The 19,282-nt window shown below is 38.7% G+C and overlaps 1 protein-coding gene across 1 annotated transcript; it reads left to right on the plus strand.

The window, feature by feature from the left end:
- LOC109834587 (protein FAR1-RELATED SEQUENCE 5-like) lies at nucleotides 855-1,553 on the plus strand. Its single transcript, XM_020402622.1, has one exon. The coding sequence runs from the start codon at nucleotides 855-857 to the stop codon at nucleotides 1,551-1,553; it is 699 nt and encodes a 232-aa protein (XP_020258211.1).

The raw sequence follows: 19,282 nt of genomic DNA on the forward strand, positions 1-19,282 counted from the left end.
TTGATCCATATATCGGAATGGAGTTCTCTACTCATGAGGAAGCTTATAATTTCTACAATGCATACGCCATACTTAAGGGATTTGGTGTTCGTAAGGGTCACACAACTTGGTCGAGAAAGAAAGATGCAATCCTATCTAGAATATTTGTATGTGACAAAGAAGGCTTTAAATCTTTAAAAGATAAAAGAGAAGATGGTCGAAATGTAATTCGAAAGTTCGATACAAGATGTGGATGCAACGCAAGGATGGTTATTGGACTTGATAGAAGCACTGAAAAATGGGTGGTCCGAAAGTTAAACAGTAAGCATAATGGTCATCCATTAACCACCCCAACTCGGGTAAAGAAGCACTACTCACATCGGACACTTCATCGAGCTCAATCGACAAAAAGGTTGATAGATACTCTTGACAATCAAGGTTTACGGCCTTCTGCCATTTGTAAGGTTGTAGACGTTGCTCATGGCAATGAACAAGGCTCTCTCACTCAACAAGAATGCCAAGCACAACTTAGACTTAAACGAAGAAACAACGTCGGCCATGAGTGCGTGAACATAGTTCGTCAATTTCAAGAGAAAAAGGTATCTGATCCTCAATTTTACTTCGCACTTGATTTAGAAAATGATGGGACGATGAGAAGTGTTTTTTGGATGGATGGTAGGGCGAGGACTTCTTACTTGCAATTTGGAGATGTTGTTTGCTTTGATGTTACGTATAGAACGAACAATTTAAAATTGCCGTTTTCACCATTTACGGGTGTTAACCATCATTGACAATCGACTCTATTTGGGTGTGCGTTATTGGCCGATGAAACAGAGGAGACGTTTATATGGTTATTTAGCCAATGGTTAAAATATATGTCGGGTATATCACCAGTAACAATCATCACTGATCAAGATAAAGCTATGTGTGGTGCAATTCACAAAGTTTTTCCTAAAACTCGCCATCGCTTTTGTTCTTGGCACCTTCGTAGGAATGCCTTACAAAATCTTCAATCAATGCATAATGATTATGGTGAGGATGTTTCTATAAAGTATAACAAATGGTATTGGAGTAAATCGGAAGAAAAATTTGAAAAGCGTTGGAAAGAAATGAGGGACAAATATGGTGCAGATAAAAGGAGTTGGTTAGTAAATTTATACAATCATCGAGATCATTGGGCTCCAGTGTATCTTAAAGACACTTTTACTGCAGGAATGACATCTACTCAGCGGAGTGAGGGAATTAATGCTTTTTTTGATCATTTTGTGAATGTAAATACCGAGTTATATGATTTTGTTAAGCAGTATGATAATGCTGTCAGAGCTCGCCGAGCCGCTGAACTTGAGCAAGATTTTAAGTCCACAAACTCAGTTCCTACATTGATAATTGAACATCCCATTGAAAAACAAGCTCGGGAGAATAAGTCCACAAACTCAGTTCCTACATTGATAATTGAACATCCCATTGAAAAACAAGCTCGGGAGAATTACACGAAGAATCTGTTTACTATCTTTCAGAAAGAACTCAAGGATAGTTACTCCATGCTTCATGTTTCAGAAAGAACTCAAGGATAGTTACTCCATGCTTCATGAAAAGTTGTCGAAGGACGGCGCAAGTGCTACTTATGCCGTTTGGAATATAGATAGCGAGGCTGAAAGCAAGAAGATAGTAAAGCATCATGTTGTTTTCGATACATTCAAAAAAAAAAAGAATTAAGTGCTCTTATGCGAGATTTGAGATGGAAGGTATATTATGCAAACATAGCTTGCACATTTTAGTAAAGAAGCAAGTATTAGAAATTCCATCAAGATATATGTGCAACGATGGACAATTAAAGCAAGACATGTTGGTTGCGGAGTTGTTAGAAATTGCATTACAAATAGTGAAGACCAACTATCTATCATTAAACATTGGGCCCTTAGGAGTAGATGTAACAAGGCACTAGAAGATACATTGACTTCAAGTACACTTCATGATAAGTTTAGTGCTTTTTTAGACTCATTTTTTGAAAAAGTTGAGAATTCCAAGATTGAGAAGGAACATAACGACAATGGAAATGAGAGCAATGCCAGCAATAAGATGCCTACTTCATCCATACCCATCTCTATAGAGGAAGCAACTCAAATCACTATTCGTGATCTAGATAAGCCTGTTGCCACGAAGGGACGACCAGCACATGCTACTAGAATTAAGTCGGGAGTGGAGATAGCACAAGAAAAGAGTATAAAAAAACAAAGATTTTGTGGGTTTTGTAAGGGAAAAGGACATTATATAACGAGTTGTCCTTTAGCTAAGGTATTATACTTAATCTTGATTTAATATTTTTTCAATGTCTTTGCATTTGTCATGATAAAGTTGTAATTTTTTTTGTAGAACAAAAATGTTGCTGGTGGAGGTCGAGAAAGTTAACGACATCGCCAAAACAAAGTTTACGGAGGGCCAAAACAAAGCATGTGTTTCGGTTGAATGTTCACAATTTGATTTATTCACTTTTCCCTTAAGATTTATGTATGTATGGATGATAATGTGGTTGTATGGATTAATCATGTATGGATGATAATTTGAATTAATTTTTTCCCCCAGAACAATGAGGAACAAAACAGTATTAAGTGGGTACAAAACGAGCAATTAGTGGGTACTAAACTTGAATAAGTGGGTACAAAAATAAAATCATGGCATTATTAGGTACAAAGCTTGATTAAGTGGGTACAAAGCTTGATTAAGTGGGTACAATATTTGAATCCAGAGCAAAGAGGTATAAAAGGGTGCCTAAGTAGGTACAAAACGTGTATAAATGGGTACAAAACTTGAATAAGTGTGTACAAAATTTGCAGCAGAATAATGAGGTACAAAACATGGTTAAGTGGGTACAAAACTTGAATAAATGGGTACCAAACTTGATTAAGTGGGTACAAAACTTGATTAAGTGTGTACAAAAGTTTTTACAAGTAGGTACAAGGCTTGATTAATTGGGTACAAAACGTGTATAAATGGGTACAAAACTTGAATAAGTGTGTACAAAATTTGATTCCAGTATATTGAGGTACAAAACATGGTTAAGTGGGTACAAAACTTGAATAAATGGGTACCAAACTTGATTAAGTGGGTACCAAACTTGATTAAGTGGGTATAAAAGTTTTTACAAGTAGGTACAAGGCTTGATTAAGTGGGTACAATATTTAAGCAACGTAATAGAACTAACTCTGTATGTTCTAGAACTAACAAGAGGACAGCTAGAACTAACAAGGAGTGAGCTAGGGATATCATGACATAACAGAACAAACACTTGGGCTAGAAATAACGCCAGCACGAAGTAGAACTAACAGGAGATGGGCTTGAACTAACAGGAGGGCATCTAGAACTAACTAGGAGTGAGCTAGGGATAACATGGCCATCTCGAGTACAAACACTTGTGCTAAAAATAACGTGGCACGAAGTAGAACTAACTCGAGATGTGCTTGAACTAACAGGAAGACATATAGAACTAACAATGACTGAGATAGGCCTAACATGGGCCACAGAACAAACACTTGTGCTAGAAATAACGCCAACTTGAAGTAGAACTAACTCGAGATGTTCCAGAACTAACAGTAGGACAACTAGAACGTGTATAAATGGGTACAAAACTTGAATAAATGTGTACAAAATTTTGATTCCAGAATAATGAGGTACAAAACATGGTTAAGTGGGTACAAAACTTGAATAAATGGGTACAAAACTAGATTAAGTGTGTACAAAAGTTTTTACAAATAGGTACAAGGCTTGATTAATTGGGTACAAAACGTGTATAAATGGGTACAAAACGGTACCTAAGTAGGTACAAAACGTGTATAAATGGGTACAAAACTTGAATAAGTGTGTACAAAATTTTGATTCCAGAATAATGAGGTACAAAACATGGTTAAGTGGGTACAAAACTTGAATAAATGGGTACCAAACTTGATTAAGTGGGTACCAAACTTGATTAAGTGGGTATAAAAGTTTTTACAAGTAGGTACAAGGCTTGATTAAGTGGGTACAATATTTAAGCAACGTAATAGAACTAACTCTGTATGTGATAGAACTAACAAGAGGACAGCTAGATATAACAAGGAGTGAGCTAGGGATATCATGACATAACAGAACAAACACTTGGGCTAGAAATAACGCCAGCACGAAGTAGAACTAACAGGAGATGGGCTTGAACTAACAGGAGGGCATCTAGAACTAACTAGGAGTGAGCTAGGGATAACATGGCCATCTCGAGTACAAACACTTGTGCTAAAAATAACGTGGCACGAAGTAGAACTAACTCGAGATGTGCTTGAACTAACAGGAAGACATATAGAACTAACAATGACTGAGATAGGCCTAACATGGGCCACAGAACAAACACTTGTGCTAGAAATAACGCCAGCTTGAAGTAGAACTAACTCGAGATGTTCTAGAACTAACAGTAGGACAACTAGAACTAACTCGATAGGGGATAGAACTAACAGGTGGACAGCTAGAATAGAACTAACTCGAGATGTTCTAGAACTAACAGTAGGACAACTAGAACTAACTCGATAGGGGATAGAACTAACACTTACTCTGCTAGGGATAACATGGCCCACCAGAATAAACACGAGATCACATGTTAGCTCTAATCGATTTCATGTCAGTTCTAACCGTTGTGAATTCTATTACAGCTCTATGCGAGGTCAAATTTGCCAGAACAAAACATGATATCTTGTCATCGCTATCACAAGCTGGTATGACAAGCTGTCATTATCTGCATTTTAATTGCATGGTGCTATGATGAGGTCATGCAAATTTTACAGTTCATCTTACATGTAGCTTAACAATGTCAAGGCGAGGCATGTGATTGTTGGCCACATGCATTTAACATTTATTGCAGCCTTAAGTTGTTATAGCTACATTGTACTTGCATAACTGTTTGTTGATGAAGAGCTTGAGCACTGTTTTTTGGGCTGTTACCTATATGCATGATTTACTTGTGCAATGATGACTATCTTTTACCTGATATTCTTCACCAGTAGATAGTACATGCAATGTTTTGGCGAGGTAATCCAAACATTTACGTAATCAGATGAGGAGTAACATGTATAGGAATGCACCCAACATTGTGGTGTAATTGTTTACTGGTGTGGGATATATGATAATGTAGACATATATCTGAGCACAATTTGTCAAACTTTATTTATCATTCTCACCATTGGAATATAATACTCTTAAGCTTTTAATATAAAGCCGTTGAATTAGATTATTAACACTTTGAAATATATATCTTTGCTTGTCATGCTTTCATTGCTATCATGTTTGATTTCAGATACCTATTGCTTGTGATTCCTCTTGTTCTCACTTTGGGAGTTTCTGGCATATGCAACGTGCAGTTTGTGTTGCTGGTTTAATCACAGAAGTTTTTGTTACCTATATGCATGGTGGGATTTGCTGCATCATTTTCATCTCAATCTGTTCAGTTTTGTATTTGAACTCAGACTTTACACATGAGTCCCTGCATTCTTCTCAAACTTTTGCATTACATTTTCAAACAGCAGATTACAATGTTTATGACAACAAGGGAAATACTAAATATTCCTAAAACAACAATACATTTCTTCAAGTAAACAACTTGTTGGTTTGCAAGCTTTAATTCTCTTCGCAAGTGCTTGGTTTCCACATCTTTAACTTGGGAAACTGATTGAGGAGAGGGACATTCAAAATTTACCTTACGCTGGTTGTTATCATGATGCTCTTCTGCCCACCTGAAATACTGGCATTGCCTATTTGGATAGTTGGCGCAGCCCCAAAAGTATTTGCCCTTGTTTACTCCTGATCTGCAAAGCTTTAGTGGTGTCGGTATGTTACAGTAGCACGTTACCTCTGCAGCTAATTCATGAGAGTCTTGGCTTGTTTCCATGTCGCAGCTTTAATTGCCTTTATGCTCAAGTATTTTTGCCCAGGTTTCTTGCAATTTTATGAGAGAATATGTTGAGGAGGATGGAGTTGATCCTAACTATATAAGTGCAGGGGTGGGGTAAATTGTTTCCGTTGGAAAAATCTTGTTGTTAGCAAAGAACCTGGCGTGCACTGTTTTGAGTTGTGGTTTTTTGACCGTTGCACAATTTTTACCGTTGCTGGTTTCAGTTGGTTTTTTGGGGAGGTAAGCTCACCGCTTGAACTTGCTAAGCTGGTTTCCTATATTTGAGGTTGTGCAATACGAACAGGTGAAATGCAAGAAATGTGACAAAGGACAATACATTTCTTTATTGCAAAGAGTTGAAACGAACACAATAAATGTGAAATTTGATTTCAATCCCTTGATTTCCATGTTGAAACGAACATAATACTTCAAATCTGAGAAAACACATTGAAATGCTGAGAATTTGTTCTCGTGGTACATTGCTGGTTTCTTTTTTTTTACGGAAAACAACCGAACAGGCCCTAACATGAAATCGATTTACTACTAGTTCTAGGACAAATTCCATTTTAGGTCAAATATGTTATTTCTAATCGATTTCATGTTAGTTCTAATTGATTTCTTGTTAGTTCAGATGAATTTCATGCTAGTTCTAACACAAACAGCTGTTACTGATTTTTTCTTATTTGTGTTATTTGTTGATGTTTCTATTGATTTAGTTCATGATTATTTGTTTTGTTTATGTTATTTATTTGCAGCGCTTCCCAATGACAATATAGATTGTGGCCCGCCTCCTCAACGGCCGTCGTTATCGACGGGCACATGTGTTTCAGATAGGATCCCAATTGACAATCCTTCCGGAGATAATGTTTTGATGGTTGACCCCATCTACCAGGTAGAACAAACAATATCTCAGCTATAAGTAACATAGGCAAAAGAACCCACATTTGCAGTAGAACTTGCGTTAGCTGGAGGTAGAACTAACAAGAGAACATATAGAACTAACACGGGAGCCGCTATAACTAACATAGGCATTGGAACCAACATTTATACTAGATCTAACGCTAGCTAGAGGTAGAACTAACATGAGAATAGCTAGAACTAATACGGGAGCCACTAGAACTAACAATTACACAGCTAGAACTAACAATTACACAGTAGAACTAACGCCATAGGGTTAGGTGGGTTTCGTTGATCCACTGTGCGAGCCGGTGGGGTTATCTGGATGAGGAGAATTGGCGGTGGGGAGAGCCCTCGGCAAATTGGATCCCCCCGACCCCTTGGTTCTAGAGGAACAGCAACCATTGGTCTCTCTCAACAGTCATGTGCCTGCCGTCCCAACTAACCTCCTGTAACTCTGGGTAAGTATTAAAAGGCTGCGCACGCGGGTCCTCTAAGCTTATGCGAGTGGATCCCTCAGTCCTCTCCAAATCCCTCCTGCCGAGTACCTGCGTGACGGCGTGGCCTTTCCTTAGGATCCCATCAACTGGGGAGATGTAACGAAAACCAATCCTCTTTGGGACATCAGATAAATCCCTAATCTTCAGAAGCACTTTCAATTCTTTGAAGTTATCATGTGTTATGTCACCACAAGAGCTCATGATGCATTCACCGATACCATCGAGTAGAGGTTGCAGAAAGTCAAAATCCCAGAGATGGTATGGGACGTAGAATAGGCAGATCCATACTGGAAAAGGTTGGGGAACCGTTGAAAGCCTGAGATCCTCCTTCCATTGGCGGAATATGCCCGTAAAGGTGCCCCCATCTACCAGGCCGAGCTCTGTGACTTGGGTAAGAAGGGCGACGGATGGAAACTGCACCATGAAGCTCTTTCCTGGCACTTCTTTGATTTGATAGGGCCATGAACTACGATTGAAGCGAAAAGCCATCATCTCTCTGAGCTCCTGGACGGATGGATGGCCTGACCTAAGATTGAAGATTGCGAAAGCGGAGAGATGTAGGATGGTGCTGGCGGTGTTGGCAGGGACGGTAAGCATCCTTGGAGGGGCACGAAAAGTAATACCGTGATGACAATCTCGAGAGGTATGCCCTGACCCATGGCAGTGTGTACAGGTGCCATCCATAGCCATCTGTGATGGTTTATGACAGAGATTGAAGACGCTGGACTTAGGTATTCGTTTGGGGATGAGGGATTTAGAGAGGCGCCTGTTCTGGTGTAAAAGGCGCCTGTTCTGGTGTAAAAGGACAAAGCTCGAATATCGAGGGAAATTCTATTTTAACACCCTTTCCTGAACTGGAAAGACGCGGATATATGATGTGATCTGTTGGGGTGATAGACATGTCTTGGAAAGCAGCGAACATATTAATGATGTAACATCTAGAACTAACACTTACTCAAATAGAGCGCTAGCGAAATTAGAACTGACTGTAAGTAAACTAGAACTAACATTTAATCAATATGAACTAACGTAGCATCTATAACCAGCATGGTCGATAGAAATAGCGGAGGCTGCGGTTAGAACTAACACTTTAAATCTAGGACTGCCTGCATATAAATGCCTACTAACATTGAAACAATTAGAACTAACGTTGTAAGTATTTTCATGTTGAATATTTCCTTTTTTACTTTCAACTTGAGCAAATACTGATTGAATAATATGTTTCTTATGAACTCAGAAAATTTTACTTCGTTCTGTTCCTCGAATTTCAAGTAGAACAGCTTTTTTGCAGGAGTTTCAATTAGAACTATCATGAAAACAACTAGATCTAACACGAGATATGCTAGAACTAACACGAGATGGTCTAGAACTGACTGTATATAAGCTAGAACTGACACTTGTGACGAAAATAACGCGGGCTGGAGGTAGAACTAACACGATACGGTTCGTAACTGACTGTATATAAGTTAGTTCTAAGTCATGCTGGCGTTAGTTCCGTCACAAGTGTCAGTTCTGGCTGCTATGTTATCCCTAGCTCACTCCTAGTCAGTTCTAGCTCACTTCTTGTTAGTTCTAGCTGTCCTCCTGTTAGTTCTAGCCCTTCTCGGGTTAGTTCTACTTCGTGCTGGCGTTAGTTCGACCCCAAGTGTTTGTTGTGGTGGCCATGTTAGTCCTGTATCACTTATTGTTAGTTCTAGCTGTCATCCTGTTAGTTCTAGTTCATCTAACACTCCACTAGAGCTAGCAAGAAAAGAGCTAACCCGAACACAATTGCAATTAGATGAACCAAGTACTCTTTTAGAACCGACACGAAGTTAGAGCTAACAATACATCTGATAATATGCATTTTCAATTAAATAATATTACATTATTGTATTTGTATAAACATGTCATTCATCACTATACGCTGAGCCGTCTTTATGTCGCTGCTCACAACCAGCTATCAATAAGTGAGCGGCAAGTCTTGCAAGCATAGCTTCAGGGATATCACCAGGTAGATTAACCAACAATGTCGAGCGACCTCCAATTATTGCTCTGATATAGAGGTTGATGAACACACCACAGTCATAGCTGCAACATAAAATGATAAATTAGACATTTTCGTTATATCGAATACTAACACAATTTAGGGCCATGAGCTAACCGCCCTCTTTGTTGCTCGCATTTGATGGCTCGGTATTTAAATACTCTGTGAACATTTGCCTTAACAAAATCAACTTGCTGTTCATCAAAAAAGTTTATGATTTTATTAACAGGCTCCATCCAAGCTTCGTGGCCAGCTGAACTGTAGTGGTTGACGATCTTTTCTTTCAGGTCAACCAGAACAAGATGCCAGTGATCATCCCTGACCAAGGGGATCAACAGGTGCTCTATACGGACAGCGGTATATTTTTCAATATATGTCAAAAATAGTTCGTAATGTTCCGCCCCGACGCCATAGAGTGAGTGCTGCAAACAAAGTAATGTATGGGTTGAACTTAAAAGGGAGAATTCAGGATTACGCATGATGGATGATGGAACAAACATGATATAAACCAGAACTAACACGGTGCCAAATAGGATTAACATGAATAATGGTAGAACTAACATGACACATGGCAGAACTAACATTGAGCGAACTAGAACTAACATGACTCATGATAGAACTAACACGTTAATTGAGAACTGACATGTACTTACAAGAAAGAACACTGAGACGACTCCAAATTTTTTGTCATATGCCTCTTGCTGAAGCGTGTCCAACAATGACTCTTCCATCTGTAACATCAATGAAACATTAAAATACAATACGCGAAAGATATTATCAATTATTAAGCATGTATAAACTAACCTTATCATCAAGCCGGCCACCACGAAGCAAATACAACAGCTCTTCTCTGTTTATACTGCTGTTGGCTGTTCTTATGACATCATATCTCCTAAAAAGTATAACAAAACATGAATTAGGACTAACAATGGGACGAACTAGCATATAAATGGTCAATTGAAACTTACCTGTGAATCTTTTGGGAGCAAAATTTGGTTAGACAATTATTTTCAGCCGTATCGAGTCTGGCTGATACTGTAGATGATATCCTAAAATTATGTACAAAGGCACCAGAACTATTTAGTATGCGGATGTCAAAAAAATCAGGGTTTGAAACCTCTTTATTTAGCTCGCCCAATAAAACTTTCTCCTCCGCTGACATTGGCTTCAACCTCAACGCATCCCAAGTGGGATATTGGTTGCCGGGGTAAAAATGGGCAACTTTCTTCTCTGTATGTACATATTCAGGACTTGGTATGAGATCTATCATTTCTTTTTTGATTTTTCTTTCCTTTTCCCTCTGTGTAAGGGGTCCTCTTCCATTTAGATCTCTTGCTTACCCTTTTCGGCGGTGGACTACCTGCCGTGGGCTTATTCCTTGGTGGAGCTGCTTCATCTGTCTCTGATTGCACACTCCTTGACAGATCTTCTATAATATTGTCCACCTGGTGTGAAGTATCTACATCCATAGCCGCATTGCTATCTACATCCACCCCTTCTCCACCAACATGCTCCCCTCCCATATCAACAGGCTCCTCCCCTTTATGTACAATCTCCTCAGCCCTACTCTCTACATTCTCCCCTTCTCTACCAACAATATCCTCCTTTTTATGTACAATCCCCTCTTCGTTATCAACATGCTCCTTTACCCTATCTGCATTCTCCACTTCCCTATCTACATTTTCATCCACCTTATCTACATCCTCCTCAGCATTGCTATCTACATCCCCCCCTTCTCCACCAACATGCTCCCCTCCCATATCAACAGGCTCCTCCCCTTTATGTACAATCTCCTCAGCCCTACTCTCTACATTCTCCCCTTCTCTACCAACAATCTCCTCCTTTTTATGTACAATCCCCTCTTCGTTATCAACATGCTCCTTTACCCTATCTGCATTCTCCACTTCCCTATCTACATTTTCATCCACCTTATCTACATCCTCCTCAATCTTATTATCTACAATAATATCTTCTCTATCTACACTCTCCTCATCTTTATTCTCGGGGGCTTCATCCACAACTTTGCCTTCCATTGTGGTGACCCCCAAATCAACATCGCACCCATGTACAACAAAATCATCAACAGGCTCCTCAGCAACCTCTTCAACATTCTTATGTACAGCTTCTTGCATGGTGGCGCCTTCCTTATGTGCTCTGCTTGATTTGCCATGCTGTTCCTCCTCAGTTACCCGTGTCTTCAACTTCCTCCTATCCACAATTTTCTGTTTGATATTTGCCTTTAGCACCACCGGGTCTATAATCTCATCATGGCTTCCAAGCTTTTGAACTATTGTGTTTAGCCTGTTGATCTCAATCATAAATTCTTTACAATATGTACTCTTGCTCTGCTTTGTGGCAGATAGTATTCGTTTGAGACATTTAGCAGAATTTCTCCAAAAAGCAAGCTGCTGCTCAATGGGTAGATTCTCCACCTCTTCATCATCAATGGAATCGTCAATATGCTTTGCAATGATCTGAGATGGTTTGGAGATTATATTATAAAATAGGATTAGAACTAACATGGATGTTGTTTACATTTAACGTGAAATAAGTTAGACTTAACATTGTACTTACATAGCCTATTGATAAGTTCTTCCTCGTTTCCTCCTCATTCGCCTTCCTCTTTGCCTTAGGCTTATGATGCACTCCTTCGCCCCTCGGTACCGCGGGAAGTGCACGTATATTTGAAGGAGCAGGCCCTACTTCCACAATAGGCCTATGGACAAAAGCTATTGAAGCTGCCTTAGCCTTTGATGTTATTGTCCTCACCCTCATAGATGAGACTTTCACATCCGCTGAAGCCCAACATGTCATTGGAGGTTTGGAGTAGTCGACGTAGGCATATTTCTTTATGCCGGTCATCTCGTAGTACCAAAGCTGTAACAAATACATTAAGCACTCAAATTAGAACGCGCAAGGCATGAATTAGAACTAAAATGATTAGCGATTTAAAATAAAACATGGGTGCAGCTAGAACTAACATGCTAAAAGTTAGAACTCACATGGCATAAATTGGAACTAACATGATCTCTGTTAGTTCTAACTTATGTCCACAGATAGAACCAACATGACCCAAATTAGAACTAACATGAAATAAGTTAGAACTAACATGGAAAAAACTAGAACTAACATGACCATACATTAGAACTCACATGACATAAATCAGAACAAAAATACTTGCTGAGTGAGTAAAACATGGAACTTACACACAATAGTGTCATGCAACCTGGGACATGTGTCATCCCTGACTTCTTCTTGCCCTTCAAAGCAACCCCAATGCCCCTGATAATTTATGAATAAATTAATTGGGCCCATGCAACTCCATTGACCCTCTCAATGCTATCCAGGTACCTGAGTATAGGTCTAGGGATACCCTCCCCGCATCTGGGGCACCATATCATAGAGCATTGGTACAGAATTTGCAGCAGAACAAAGTCTTGGATATCCTGTTGTTCTGTAGATTCCACAAGCCTCTCCAGTTGCCCTTCGAGGTATCTGCGATGGGTCTTTGTTCCTTTTTTTAACTTCTTCCCCTCTTCAGTCTTGAAAAGAGGAGCGAAGTATTGCACCCAGATTCTGTTTTTTGAGTCCCGATTGATACTTGGGACTTCTCCATTAACTGGGAAATATGTATGGTTGTGGACCCATTGTATATCAAATTTAACTCTTTTCACCCCACTAGTCTTTGAATCAGGAATAGAAAATTTGCCATTGGCTTCATCATAATAGCTCAGCAGCAGTTCCAGTAAGGGGCGATCAGGCGCAGGAGGCCCAAATAAAATATAGTGCTCAAATATAGAGCCACGGTACGCATCCCTGTGCCACTGGCGCATCTTCGGGGCAATCCGCTTCATGAATTTCCAATACGCCCCGAAGTTGGCATTTAGCCTTATTTTTTCATCTGATTCAGTTCCAGCAAGCTTTTTCCTGTAAAGAAATAAAATTTTCAAGTTAAATTAGAACTAACGCCCACTGAAATTAGACCTAACACTAACGTCATCTAATAGAACTAACGTGGGCTGTTATAAAACTAACATGAACTCAATCTATAACTAACATTGACTCAAACTAGAACCAACATAGGCTGTGCTTGAACCTATCACTGTTTAGGATGAACTGAAATTAGGGCAAATTATGTCAGGTCACAAAATATTATATAACCTAGCACATACTGCTTTTTTGGGGACGGTTCGCTGGTACGGCCAACCTCTGCCGTTTTTCTTTCCCGGTCTCGCGTTTCGACTGCCTGCCTTTGCATGACCAAGAGGGTTTGAGTGGCTTCCTCCGCGCTGCCAATCCCAGATGAACCATCTTTTCCCTTCGAATCGGCGCAATGAGCGACTTCGAAATCGTTAACGGATTCTACTTCCACGGACGACATTTTTCCGGCGATATCCTTACCACTGTTGAAATCCGACGAGAAAATTGGAAGTTGGAGAGTTTTGGCTCCTAAGCGGTGGAAGAGAGAGAGAGTGTGAGAAAGGGTACTTGAGTAGGGAGGGGGCGCAGTAACCCATGTTAGTCCTTTTAGCTGGGCAAGTTCGTAACTTTCCGGGCACTTTTTATAAAATCCTATACGTTGGGGCCTCGTCACAAATACTATATGTATTTAGGGTTTATCCACGTGGGGGAGAATACAAGGGGCCTCGTTACATGATGTCTCCGCTGCACACTCCTCGACACTATTTTACGTTTGTTTTTAAAATCCGATACTTTGGAAAAACGATGCTTTCCTTTCCCCCCACTTGAAAGAAAATCAAATGTTCTTAACCCCTTAGAACTAACGCCCATCTCGTAGTAGAACTAACACGAGATGGACTAGAACTAACAGGAAGAGCGCTAGAACTAACAAGAAATGAGATAGGGATAACATGGCAGCCAGAACTGACACTTGTGACGGAACTAACGCCAGCACGAAGTAGAACTAACTTTAGATGAACTCGAACTAACAGGATGATAGCTAGAACTATCAATAAGTGATATAGGGCTAACATGGCCACCACAACAAACACATGGGCTCGAACTAACGCCAGCACGAAGTAGAACTAACCCGAGAAGGGCTAGAACTAACAGGAGGACGGCTAGAACTAACAAGAAGTGAGCTAGAACTGACTAGGAGTGAGCTAGGGATAACATGGCAACCAGAACAAACACTTGTGACGGAACTAACGCCAGCACGAATTAGAACTAACTTTAGATAAACTAGAACTAACAGGATGACAGTTAGAACTATCAATAAGTGATATAGGGCTAACATGGCCACCACAACAAACACTTGGGCTCGAACTAACGCCAGCACGAAGTAGAACTAACGCGAGAAGGGCTAGAACTAACATTGAATTAACGAGGGCTAACATACTCACTATAACCAACAACTAACATTAACTCAAATAGAACTAACATCAAAGTTTGTACTCCAACATATATAAAAGCTAACACCATGAAAATATGAAGTGAACATAAGTGATGTTAGGACCTGTCTTGGAAAGACGCGAATAGGTGGGATGTGTGACTATTCAGGGTGAATCGATAATAGCAGGATATTCATAATAAGAGGATCTGGGTTCGAAGGGATATGTCTTTCTTGGGAACACGCGAAGTTAGAGCTAGCAAGAAATGAGGTAGAACTAACGCGATCTAAACAAAAGCTAACACTTACTGTATTATAACTAACACGAAACTAGAAATAACAATAAATGGGAAAGAACTAACGGGGTATCGACTAGAACTAACACTTACTCTATTAAAACTAACCAGAATCGAGTTAGAACTAACAGAACCACGAAGTAGTCCAATAGAACTGACATGAGGACAGGTAGAACTAACATGGGCAATAGAACAAAATTAACTAAGCTGGAACTAACAATAAGGTAGAACTAACGCGAGCTAAACTACAGCTAACACTTACAGTTTTATAACTAACACGAATCTATAAATAGCAATGAGGTACAAAACGTTTCCCAAGTGATATAGCAATTCTTTATGTTAGTTCTAATTGCCAAAGTTGTAGGACTCTTCAACAGCTTTTCAACAAATCTTAAATCACCTCATTCCGAGTTCGGACGGAGAAATTACAGTGAAAACAACAATTAGAACTTACATGGTGTAGATTAGAACTAACATGGTATAAGTTAGAACCAACAAGACATAAGTTATAACTAACGTGGCATAACTTAGAACTAACAAGGCACAAACTGGTCATTTTCTATCTGATTCTGCTCGAATCTGGAAAATCTCAAATGCTAAAGTTGTAGGACTCTTCAACAGCTTTCCAACAAATCTTAAATCGCCTCATTCCGAGTTCGGACGGAGAAATTACAACGAAAACAACAATGTAAACTAACATGGTGTAGATTAGAACTAACATGGCATAAGTTAGAAAAACACAATGGTGTTGTGTTTTTCCCTTAAAACATTTTCAAAACACTATGTTAAGTGTTTTTGATCTACACTAGTTTGACCCATTACAACATTAGTATTAAACATATTATTAATATATTAAACATTAATTATAATAAAATATATTGTAAATAAAATGTTACAATATTTAGTTTACATTATTATATTATTAGAAATATTAAATATAATATAATATAAAATTGTATAATGTATTATAATGTTCTATTGTACTTAATGAGTTATATTATATTATAATTATTACATATTATTTTCAAATAATTATATATTTAATAATTTTGGTATATCAAATTGTTATGGTTATATATTATATTATATTTTTAAAATAACCTTATTTTATTATTAATATAATATAATATTATACTATTGTTAATATAATATAATATTATAATCTCATTCATATAATTTAATAATATTAATAATGTAAATATTATGTTATGACTAGTATGTTATTAATAAATTAATATATTATAAATATTTTAATATTATGTAATATATTATGGTCTTTAATAGGGCTGAGTTTATTAATAGTAATTTAATAATATATTAATAATTTATGATATCGGGAGCCTAAGTCATTTGTTTTACTGGTTTTGTTAGTTCTAGCTTAGATGTTGTTAGTTCTATCATCTGCCGTGTTAAGTCTAACTGCATTCATGTTAGTTCTATCGCCAGCTAGCGCTAGTTATAGTTTAAGTGTTGGTTCTATCGTCTTTGTTAGTTCAAGCTTAGTTGTTGTAAGTTCTCACTTCTCCAGTAATAGTTCTAGCTGTTCTCGTGTTATTTCCACCTCCATATAACTTTAAGTTCTAGTTTAAGTGTAGGATCTATTGAATATGTTAGTTCTACCTGGGTTAATGTTCGTTCCAGCCGTTTCTGTGTTAGTTCTAGCATATTTCGTGTTAGCTAACGCAAGGTCTAGTTTAAATGTGGGTTCTAATGCCTATGTTAGTTCTATCTGTGTTCTAATGCCTATGTTAGTTATAGTTGTGTTCTTGGGAACAAGCAAAGTTAGAGCTAGCAAGAAATGAGGTAGAACTAACGCGGTCTAAACAAAAGCTAACACTTACTGTATTATAACTAACACGAAGCTAGAAATAACAATAAATGGGAAAGAACTAACGGGGTATCGACTAGAACTAACACTTACTCTATTAAAACTAACCAGAATCGAGTTAGAACTAACAGAACCACGAAGTAGTCCAATAGAACTGATAGGAGGACAGCTAGAACTAACATGGGCAATAGAACAATATAGACTAAGCTGGAACTAACAATAAGGTAGAACTAACGTGAGCTAAACTACAGCTAACACTTACAATTTTATAACTAACACGAATCTATAAATAGCAATGAGGTACAAAACGTTGCCCAAGTGTTTGTCAATTCTCCATGTTAGTTCTAATTGCTAAAGTTGTAGGACTCTTCAACAGCTTTTCAACAAATCTTAAATCACCTCATTCCGAGTTCGGGCGGAGAAATTATAGTGAAAACAACAATTAGAACTAACATGGTGTGGATTAGAACTAACATGGTATAAGTTAGAACCAACAAGACATAAGTTAGAACTAACATGGCATAACTTAGAACTAACATGGCACAAACTGGTCATTTTCTATCTGATTCCGCTCGAATCTGGGCAATAGAAGAATATAGACTAAGCTAGAACTAACAATACAAACCAAGATCTAAACTTGTGAACAAGTCCATAAGACTAACAATACAATAGTAGAATTAAATGCAAACAGCAGATAAGCTTAACAACAAACAGATTAGATTTGACAACAGAGCGCTAAACTACGCAACCAGTCCATAAGCTTGACAACAGAGTGCTAAACTTCGCAATAAATCAGAGAGGTTGAAAACCAAAACATAACTTTGACAATCCGTCCATAAGCTTGACAACACAACGGCAAACATAACAATACAACCAGTCCATAATCTTTACAATAAAACGTGATGACTTAACAAAACAACCTTGTATTAAAGTAATGTCAACTGCATGTACAATCTGTGTCTTTGCTCTTAGTTCCAGTATCTTGGGTGAGTATACCTGGCTCCCTTCAATGAGCTTGTGCAATAACAACAGTTAAGATTCATAAGCGCATGGAATACGATCAATTCAGACGGGTCAATACGTGAATCACCTAGTAATGCATGCAAATGCTAGCAAAAAGATAGTCCTCTGGCTTACGTTAACACTGGATAGCTATAGAGTGTTAACGTATGCCAGAGGATAATTCTCTCCAGCATTTGCATGCCTCCCCATGTGATTCACGCATGACCCATCTGAATTGATCGTATTCCATGCGCTTATAAATCTTAACTGTGTGTTAATGTACAAACTCTTTGAAGGGAGCCAGGTATATTCACCCACTGATGGAACTAAGAGAAAAGACAATGGGGATAACATCTTCATTAGCGTGAGGGATATCCAAGATCCACATCAGCGTGCGTCCCAAGCAGGCCATGACCTTCATCGGATGTACAGGAACTAGCCATGATTTTACAACGCTATATATACAGGGGAACTTGAAGGTGTAGGGGAGAGGGTAAAAGTATGGGGTTTACAAATAAATGAGGAAGAGTCTACAGAGAGTCAGTGATGGGGAGATCGGAAAAAGATTGCGCCGAAAAGGTAATCAATCCTATCCTGGGGTTGAACAGGCTTTGGGGATGGTGATGTTGCCGCGTGGGATGTGGGGATAGGTTCCGGACCAGGTTATCATAACTCTCCTCCTTGGGACTGCACTTTTGCAAGGTGAGTTAACTCTTCAACCTTGGGAACTATGCAAAAACAATGAATGCAGTCAAACCTATAATATCTCGGTAACCTTCACAGCCAAGTGCAAGTGAATAATGTTAGTTTAAGTGTTGGATCTATTGAATATGTTAGTTCTACCTGGGTTAATGTTCGTTCTAGCCGTTTCCGTGTTAGTTCTAGCCATTCTCGTGTTAGCTAACGCAAGGTCTAGTTTAAATGTGGGTTCTAATGCCTATGTTAGTTCTAGTAGTGTTCTAATGACTATGTTAGTTCTAGATTAAATGTGATAGTTCTAGCTGATCTCGTGTTATTTCCACCTCCAGATAACTTTAAGTTCTAGTTTAAGTTTTGGTTCTATTGGATATGTAAGTTCTAGCTGCCCTCCTGAATAGTTCTACCCCTTCTCGAGTTAGTTCTACTTCGTGCTGGCGTTATTTCTAGCACAAGTGTTTGTTCATGCGGCCATGTTAGCCCTAGCCCACTCCTAGTTAGTACGCGAGCTTCCCTCCTGTTAGTTCTAGCCCATCTCGAGTTAGTTCTACTTCGTGCTGGCTTCATTTCTAGCACAAGTGTTTGTTCTATTGCCCATGTTAGGCCTAGATCACTTCTTATTAGTTCTAGCTATCCTACTATTAGTTCTACAATATCTCGAGTTAGTTCTACTTCGTGCTGGCGTTATTTCTAGCACAAGTGTGTGTTCTGTTGGCCATGTTAGGCCTACCTCACTTCTTGTTAGTTCTAGCCGCCCTCCTGTTAGTTCTATCCCTTCTCGAGTTAGTTCTACTGCGGGCTGG

Source organism: Asparagus officinalis, chromosome 3 (genome assembly GCF_001876935.1).
Source record: "Asparagus officinalis chromosome 3, Aspof.V1, whole genome shotgun sequence".
NCBI lineage: Eukaryota > Viridiplantae > Streptophyta > Magnoliopsida > Asparagales > Asparagaceae > Asparagus > Asparagus officinalis.

Bases quoted from the DNA above. Each gene is read 5' to 3' on its own strand.
- LOC109834587 (XM_020402622.1), top strand. From the start codon at position 855: ATGTCGGGTATATCACCAGTAACAATCATCACTGATCAAGATAAAGCT.